At 67.1% G+C, this 9,065-nt stretch overlaps 1 protein-coding gene across 1 annotated transcript in view; it reads right to left on the minus strand.

Moving 5' to 3' along the window:
* Window positions 1–9,065, minus strand: part of Aspg (asparaginase) — a 20,779-nt gene that overhangs the window by 6,275 nt on the left and 5,439 nt on the right. Inside the window, exons 2-7 of the mRNA XM_013016731.1 lie at window positions 7,598–7,706; window positions 7,098–7,209; window positions 5,807–5,932; window positions 4,697–4,780; window positions 3,154–3,280; window positions 67–179 (exon numbers count right to left, since the gene is read on the minus strand). Coding sequence (XP_012872185.1) covers window positions 67–179; window positions 3,154–3,280; window positions 4,697–4,780; window positions 5,807–5,932; window positions 7,098–7,209; window positions 7,598–7,706 — 671 coding nt within the window. The remainder of the gene's footprint in view (window positions 1–66; window positions 180–3,153; window positions 3,281–4,696; window positions 4,781–5,806; window positions 5,933–7,097; window positions 7,210–7,597; window positions 7,707–9,065) is intronic.

Consider the following 9,065-nt stretch of genomic DNA (forward strand, 5'->3'; position numbering starts at 1 on the left):
CCTTCCTTCCGCAGGGTGGTGGCAGCAGCAGCAGCAGCGGCAGCGGGCGGCAGCGGCAGCCCCTACCATGGAGGCAGAGATCCCAGGGTAGAGGCGCAGCAGGGCCACCTTCTGCTCCATGCAGCTGTGCACCCGCAGCGGGCCTTGGCCGCCGGCCCTCCGCACTAGCTCCGCGTTGACTGTGGGGACAGAGGAGGGCTTGGAGCCGCAGACCACCGGCCGCCTGCGCTCGCGCCCTCCCGGGCCCTCTGGTCCTGACTTCTCCAGGAGCACGGCCGGGGCTGTGTCTGCCTGAGGCTCCCCGCTGAGCCCCTGCAGAGTCCTCGGACCACATAGCCAGCAAGTGAATGCTTGAGTCTTTGGACCCTCATCCTGGAGGAAAGCAGCATTGGCAGCTTCGACCCAGTCTGCAGGGTTGTAGCCGCAGCGCATCGCCTCCGGGTGCAGCCTGGGAGCCGGGAACGGTCAGCCTGCACCCCGGCCTGAGGGACCCCCGCCAGGGTGGGCAGGGCTGGCAGGCAAGCCCGGGGCCTGACCCTGCAGCCCATGGGGGGCAGTCCCCTGGTACTGTGACATTGGGGGCGGGAAGGGGGCTCCAGCTCAGCCCAGGGAAACTGAAGCCCAGGAAAGGAAGCCCAGTGCCTGAAGTGTGGTGTGCAGAAGCCACGTCAGCACCAGGCTCCAGGGCCTTCCTCCAGGGCTCTTCTGCCCACCCCGTGGTATCCCCACCCCATGGGCAGCTACAGGCCCACGTGGCCTGCTGTGCGGGCCGGACCACCTCAGATCTGGCGGGGCGGGGTAGGCAGGAGAGGGGCACGGGCCAAAGGCCACCCCCTCAGCAGGAGCCAGAGAAGAGCTCCGTGGAACCCCTGAGTTCCCCCTCAGGGGCCCTGGAGCCAAGAGGCAGGGCCCCCATACCCAGAGAAGGGAGGGCGGAGTGGCCAGCCAGGCGGGCAATGCCTTGGTCTACAGCCAGGGGGCCGGCAGGGAGCCACATGTGTGGCCCCGCGGCCACGTGGGGTGCAGAGGAGGGCCGACGCTACCTCTGCAGTGGGGTGTAAGACCCCAACGTGTGGGCAGCCTGACCCCCCTCCCCTGTCTGTCCCTGCCTGGAGTGGCTGTGGCCTCTGGCGGGAGGGGGAGGGGGAGGGGGAGGGGAGCTCTCCCTACCGCCAGTGCCTCCACTGCCTGCCTGCTTGCCTGCCTGCCTGCCACCTGAAGGCCCTCTAGCTCACTTCTTCCCAGAGGGTGGGGGCCAGCTCATGGGAGCCTCCCCCCCATCTGGGTTCCCAGCCGGCTGGTAGGCGGTGAACACAAACACCTACCTGTCTCCTGCGCCCTGCGGCCACACCCCGGCCACAGCCAGGGCTTTCCCAACCCGGGTGCTGGAACCAGCCGGGCAGCCTGACATCAGTGGATGGGTGGAGCTCAGGTTCCCACACCCTGGCACATGAGTGTGTGGGATCTCAGGGCGGGGGCTGGGGACTGGGCGTGGGGGGCTAGGGCCAAGGGTGGGTGGCTTCCGTGCCCAGCCCAGAAGCTTCTGGCTGGAGGCAGCTGTCCTGGGTGTGGTGGAGGCCCTGAGATCTGAGGTAGAGGCCTGGGATCTGGGGTGAAGGTTTAGGATCTGAGGTGGAGACCTGGGATCTGGGGTGAAGGTTTAGGATCTGAGGTGGAGGCCTGGGATCTGAGGTGGAGGCCTGGGATCTGGGGTGGAGGCCTGGGATCTGGGGTGGAGGCCTGGGATCTGGGGTGAAGGCCTGGGATCTGGGGTAAAGGCTTAGGATCTGAGGTAGAGGCCTGGGATCTGAGGTGGAGGCCTGGGATCTGGGGTAGAGGCCCAGGATTTGAGGTAGAGGCCCTGGATCTGAGGTAGAGGCCCTGGATCTGAGGTAAAGGACCAGGATCTGGGGTGGAGGCCGGCCCAGAATCTGAGGTAGAGGCCCTGGATCTGAGGTAAAGGACCAGGATCTGGGGTGGAGGCCCAGGATCTGGGGTGGAGGCCTGGGATCTGGGGTGAAGGTTTAGGATCTGAGGTGGAGACCTGGGATCTGAGGTGGAGGCCTACGATCTGGGGTGGAAGCCCCGGATCTGAGATGGAGTCCTGGGATCTGGGGTGAAGGCCTGGGATCTGGGGTGAAGGTTTAGGATCTGAGGTGGAGACCTGGGATCTGAGGTGGAGGCCTGGGATCTGGGGTGAAGGCCTCTCTGTTGCTCCCATAAATTCAGACACTACAGTTCTGAGCCAAGATAAGGTGACTCAAACCCACGAAGCCAGGACTGTGAGCAGAGCCTCAGCCTCCCTGACCCCTGACCCCTCTGGAGAGCGCGGCCCCCGGGGACCAAGGCCCTGGCTGCCCCAGCCCACCGTCCTCTCGGAGGGTCGGCACCTCCCTAAGCTGGGGAACGGTGCCTGTCTCACCAGGAAGTTCCCCTCCAGGCCCAGCACAACTCCAGGTCTGACCCGCAGGTCACTGCAGCCAGGCCAGGCCCTCTGGTGCCCCCCTCCCGCCCCCCAGGCCTGGCTCTGCCCAGCCCTGGCAAAGCATCAAGGCCCCAAATGCCCCCAAAGAAGCCCTGCTCTGCTGCAGGTCCCCAGGGACCGGTTCCCACAGCGGGGACCCAACGCTCAGTGAGGAGCAGGGAGCAGGTGTGGGGGACCACACCACAGCCGTCCCGGGCCCAGGCCTCCTGGAGACTGGGGACAGGGCCTGAGGAGAGGCCGCGAGGACTCTGGCTCTGGGTCCAGGATGGCAGAAGCCCCTTGGGGAGGGGCTGTCCTGGGCTGAAGGACGGTGAGCTGGTGCCCTCCCTTGGGCTGTTACAGTGGCCTGAGACCCCAGCAAGGCTGCCCAGAGCGCTGGTCTCCCAGGCTGCGCTACGTAGCCAGGCCAGATGGGGTGGGCGCGACTCCTGGGGGAAGCCTCTGGGCTCCCTGGCCCTCCTGGAGGGTGGCGGAGCGGCCCAGGGGACCTTGTGGGACATGTGGTAACCAGGTGGGCAGCAGAGTCCCAGTCCCAGAGGGGAATGCTTCGGCTTAGGGCCATGTGGGGCAGAGCGCCTGAGTGGCAGACCCCCCCAAGGCTCGGGACCAGGCCTCAGCTGGGCCTTTGGGGCCCTCGAGCCCAGCCGCCCACTCTGGCGCCCACTTACGGGTGACATCCGCGCCCATGACGGCCAGCGGGGGGAGGTTGGGGGAGCAGAAAGCCTCGAACTTCCGCGCGTCCACCTTGGTGGTCCTGTTGCCCCGGAAGAGCTGGTTCTGGAAGAACAGGCAGACCTGGGAGAGGAGGGGCAGGGCTGGGAGCCGGACCTCACCCGGGTGACCCTCGGGAGGCGGCCCCTCTGTGGACGGCTGCAGCTCGGGCTGCTTCCTGCCTGCCCCGCCCTGCGCGGACCCCCAGCCGTTGGGGTCTGGGGAGCAGGCACGGGGGGCAGACCTGGGGGCGTGGATGATTCCAGAGTGCCCTCTGCATGGAGTGGGGACACGAGGACGCCAGCCTCTGCAGGCGGGTTCGGCAGGAGGAGAGTCAGACAAGACGAGGGGAGAGGGGCTAACCACCCTGCCCTTCCTGGCCAGGAACTGCTGAGAACCGGCCTGGCCTCCAGGGTCGGGAAGTCCCCAAGCCTCTGTGACACCGGCGTGGCACGGGGCACTGTGGGGGAGGGGCAGGCCTGTGCTGGGCACAGTCTATTTCACATGTTCCTAAACACAACTATTATGCTTCCCTGATAAAACACCAGGGACTGGGAAGGTGGCTCAGTGGTGGAGCGCTTGCCTTGCGTGCATGAGGCCCTGGGTTCGATACCTTAGCACCATATAAGCAAAAAGAAAAAAGCCGGAAGTGACGCTGTGGCTCAATTGCTAGCCTTGAGCTGAAGAGCTGAGGGACAGCGCCCAGGCCCAGAGTTCAGGCCCCACGACCAGACCCCCCCCCCAAAAAAAAAACACCTGTCTACGATTATTATGTTTACATGACATAAAATCCGGAGGTAAATACTCCAGGCCACTAATAGCACTGCCTCTGTGAAGTGAGGTTGAATGACTTTATTTCCTCTGCCTTATCAATTTCTAGGAGTTTCCCACGATTGTTCATTGTAGAGTAAGAGGAAAAAAATCTCATCAGTTGACCATGTCCTGCTGGGCACCAGATCCAACAGCTCTTCCTCCCCAGTGCACCACAGCCCCCCGTCCACCCTCCCCAGGACACCACGGCCCCACATCTACGCTCCCCAGGGCCCCACGGCCCCACATCCACGCTCCCCAGTGCACCACGGCCCCACGTCCACCCTCCCCAAGACACCACGGCCCCATGTCCACGCTCCCCAGGACACCACGGCCCCACGTCCACGCTCCCCAGGGCACCACGGCCCCGTGACCACCCTCCCCAGGACACCACGGCCCCACGTCCACGCTCCCCAGGGCACCACAGCCCTGTGTCCACACTCCCCGGGGTACCACGGCCCCATGTCCACCTCCCCGGGGCACCACGGCCCCCCGTCCACGCTCCCCAGGGCACCACGGCCCCGCGACCACCCTTCCTGGGGTACCACAGCCCCGCGTCCATCCTCCCCAGGACACCACAGCCTTGTGTCCACCCTCCCCAGGGTATCACGGCCCCGTATCCACCCTCCCCAGGACACTACAGCCCCGTGTCCACCCTCCCGAGGGCGAGCCCCAGGCTAGGCCAGGCACCTCAGGGATGATGTACTGTCCAGCCATGAGGAGGGCCCCCAGTAGGTTCTCACGACCATCATTCCACAGCGCATGGATGGGCACCTGGGGAGAGCCAGGAGGGGGATTCTGAGGCCTGGGGAGGGGCCGTGGGAGAGGCCGTGGGGACTGAGGTCTGGGGAGAGGCCGTGGGAGCTGAGGCCTGGGGAGGGGCCGTGGGAGAGGCCGTGGGAGAGGCCGTGGGAGAGGCCGTGGGGACTGAGGTCTGGGGAGAGGCCGTGGGAGCTGAGGCCTGGGGAGAGGCCGTGGGAGAGGCCGTGGGGGCTGAGGTCTGAGGAGAGGCCGTGGGAGCTGAGGCCTGGGGAGAGGCCGTGGGAGAGGCCGTGGGAGAGGCCGTGGGGACTGAAGTCTGGGGAGAGGCCGTGGGAGCTGAGGCCTGGGGAGAGGCCGTGGGGGCTGAGGCCTGGGGAGAGGCCGTGGGAGAGGCCGTGGGAGCTGAGGGCTGGGGAGAGGCCGTGGGAGAGGCCGTGGGGGCTGAGGCCTGGGGAGAGGCCGTGGGAGAGGCCGTGGGGGCTGAGGCCTGGGGAGAGGCCGTGGGAGCTGAGGCCGTGGGAGAGGCCATGGGAGAGGCTGTGGGAAAGGCCGTGGGAGAGGCCGTGAGGGCTGAGGCCCAGGAAGCACCTGCAGGGCCTGGCTTCACCCTCTCAAAGCCTCCAGTAGAGGGAGCGAGACGAGTGGGCATGGAGTGGGGGGGTATGTGGAGCGAGGCTGGAGTGGGCGTGGAGTGGGGGGTATGTGGAGCGAGGCTGGCGTGGGCGTGGAGTGGGGGGGTAAGTGGGGCTGGGCCCGGGTGGCTACGGTGGACAGATGAGAGGCCGATGGGAGAGGAAAGGCCTCCTCACCCAGCAGAGTGTGGGGCCCTGGGCTGCCATCAATCCCAGATCCAGGGGTTGGTCAGGGCTGGCCTCGGACAGCCCAGCAGGGGTGCCTCTGCCCGTACCTCTAGGGGTCCCCACATCCCAGCGGGCAGTGCACAGCGGGGGACTTAGCCGGGGTGGGGGGAGGGCCTTCCCCGGGCAGGAGCCCTGGCCCGCCTCAGCGTTGCTCTGGAGCCTGGGGCAGCTCAGGTACCTGGGCGCCGGTGAGAATGACAGGCTTCTGCAGGTTCTCCAGCATGAAGGACAGCACAGAGGCCGCGAAGGCCATGGTGTCCGTGCCATGGATGACCACAAAGGCGTGGTACTGCTCATAGTGTTTCTGTGGAAGGGGCAGGCTGTGTTCAGGGCAGGCTGGCCGGCCCCCACCACAGGCCTCCGCCTGGAACGGGGGCGGGGGTACAGTGGGGGTGGGAGAGAGAGGAAAGGAACGAGACACGGGTGGGGTACCCGGGAAGGCTCCGTGTGATCACCCCTGCAGCCAGAAAGACAGCCATGCCTCCCGTGGGGACCCCACTTCCCGGTGACTCCCCTCAGAGCAGGAGAGACTGGATCCAGGGGCTGTGGACACCCCACTAGGAACGGGGCCCCTAGCCAGCACCTCCCAGGCATGGCTGTCCTCCCGGGGCTCCAAGCAGCCCCTGGATGGGGTCCTCTCCGCGGCCTCCAGAGCAGCAGGGGCGACAGAGGACTGAGAGCCTTGCTAGCATGCACGCAAATGACCAGAGGGGGCCCAGCTGTCATGGGAGGCCAGGGAAGGGAGGCCCACCTCCTACAGGGAGGTGGATCCTGGCTCTGGCTGCCAGGGACAGGCTGGGAGCCCAGGGGCCTTCCTACCCCGGGGGGGGGGGGGAACCTCCCCTACATGAGAGGAGAGGTCTACCTACACCAGGCCTTCCTGCCCCATCTAAAGACTGCCTTGTGGAGGTGGTGCCCCCTGCTGGCCATGGGTGGCACAGCTGGGAAGGATTTTCTGAAGCTGGTAACAGCTGACAGCCTGGCCACAGGCCCACAGGACACCACTGGGCCTCAACAGTGCAGCAGGGCCTGAGCCAGTGGGTGACCTGCCACCACCAGGCCACAGGTGCCACGGGAGGCCCTCTTCCCGGAATGGGAATGTACCCAAGGTCAAACACGAGGCTGGGCAGTTCAGCTGGGCACGGAGGGAGCTGCTGCCCCCAAGGAGAAGGAAACAGGTATGTGGCTAGGTTGGCTGTGGCAGAGGACGCCCCAGGACAACATTCCAGGGAAGATGACGAGAGCCGAGACGGGAGGGCAGGCCAGGCACAGAGCCCCGGAGGGACCCTGCCGGCCCCCCCCACGGCCCCTGTCCTCCCCCTGAGGTCTGGGGGAGGGGCAGTCATCCTCCACCAGCGACCCCCAGCCCCTCCCCCCGCCCGCATGCCACTGCACGCCGCCCTGCTCTCCTAGACACCCCGTCCACCCCTGTGCCACCCTGTGGCCCCAGCCACAGACCCCCCACCTACCTGGATGGTCTCAGCGACCTGAACCCACTCGGGGATGGCCATGTCGCTGGAGTCGAAGAGGGGCTGGCACTCCAGCACCGTGTAGATGATCCTCTGGCCCGAGCTGGTGGGGCTGCAGGAGGCAGAAGCTGGCCCCCATCCCCGCCACGCCACGCCTCCCTGCCCGCCATGCCCCTCCCCCTGTGCCCACCATGCCCCCAGGGGCGCTCCAGTGCCTGCCGGCTCTGGGATGGGCTCAGCACATGCTCCCAACTCCCTGCAGCCCACCGCCAGGCCCAGCCTCTGCCCTGGGAGCCTCCCGAGGTGGACGGCCTCCCGGAGAAGGGTCAGGCTGTCCCTGGGCAGGGCCACGCCCTCACCCCAGCTGGGGCTGGGCTGGGAGCAGCAGCGAGGAGGGAGCGTACCAGGGGAGGTGCCCAGCCACAAGGGCCCCGGGGCCACTGAGCCCATCCCGGGGGCTGGGGGAAGGCCCCGGGCGGTGGGGGAGGGGCCGCACTCACGGCAGGGCCAGTGTGTCTGGGGGGAGGCTGTGGTCCCGGGCGTACGCCTTGTCGTGGAACATGGGCAGCATCCTCAAAGCGGCAGCCAGGCCCTTCCCAGGGACGAGCACTGTAAGCGGAGTCCGGACGTTGGGTGGGGCAGGGCTGGCTGCTGTGGGCCTGCCCCATGGCTGCCCGGCTCTAGATGCCGGATGCGGCGGCTTCCCCCGGGGGAGCAGGCACTGACTCCTCTTCTTGAACCCGGACGGCCCCAGCCCAGGTCCTGCCTCTGCCGACACCCAGCGTGTCCACGCTCCCCACCGACAGGCTCCGGGGGCCGGGCCTGCTCCAGCCTGTCTGCCACCCCACCTTGAATGCCCACCACGCGTGGCTGGCACGGCCCACAGGTCCTGGCCCCGCTCAGGGCATCACCTCCAAGAAGTGCTCCACAATGCCCAGCCACCGGGCCCTTCACATACCACCTGATGGCCCGGAGCTCCGAGAGGAGGCCCGGGCACACAGCAGGTGCCCAAACATGTGTGCCCTGCAGCAGCTCTGCCCTGCGCCCAGCACCATCAGCACCCTGTCCCAAGGAAACCAAAGGTCGCAGACAAAGGTCCTGAGAAACAACGGCTCAGCCGAGGCTTCCGGGAAGCAAAGGCTGAGGACCTGGCGGGCAGCTCCGGGGCCAGGCCTCGGCGCCGCCCTCGGGGAGGAGGCCCAGGCAAAGGCCATGGGGCCACTCCACAGCAGCAGGGACGCCTTGGCTGCGAAGCACTGGGACCAGCTGTGGCCCCTGGTCGGGCAGCCCCCCCCCCCAGCCCAGCTTCCCACGGCCCCACCTCAAGCTGGGCTTGACACCGGCGGGGAGCCAGCTCCCTCTGGTGGCAGGCTGGGGACGCACACCGGGCCACAGGTGGGCTCGGGGTCCGTGGTGCCTGACACCCCTTGACAAGTCCTTGCTGAGCTCCGCAGAGGCAGACGTGGTGTCCCCGCACTGCTGCAGGTACAGAAGCTACCCCAGCAGCGGCGGTGCACACGGCCCCACAGTGACGAAGCCCCCGGCCCACCCCGCAGCCTGCACCAAGGCCAGGCCAGTGAAGCACTGCCCGGAGGGCCTGCGTCCGCTGGTCCAGCAAGCCCCAGAGCAGACACAGAGAAGCCCAGGGCTCCCTGGAGGCGGAGCCCACGCCTGTCCCTCTGGCCTGCCACCCTCCCCACACGCCTGCCCCATGCATGCCTGTCTATGTGAAGTCTTTTTTTTTGTCGGTCATGGGGCTTGTACTCTGGGCCTGGGCGCTGTCCTTCAGCTCTTCAGCTCAAGGCGAGCGCTCTACCACTTGAGCCACAGCGCCACTTCCAGTTCTCTGGTGGTTTATTGGAGATAAGAGTCTCACGGTCTTTCCTGCCCGGGCTGGCTTTGAACCGCGATCCTCAGATCTCAGCCTCCTGAGTAGCTAGGATTACAGGCGTGAGCCACCAGCGCCCG

This window comes from Dipodomys ordii, unplaced genomic scaffold (assembly GCF_000151885.1).
Source record: "Dipodomys ordii isolate 6190 unplaced genomic scaffold, Dord_2.0 Scaffold2, whole genome shotgun sequence".
In the NCBI taxonomy this organism is placed as follows: Eukaryota; Metazoa; Chordata; class Mammalia; order Rodentia; family Heteromyidae; genus Dipodomys; species Dipodomys ordii.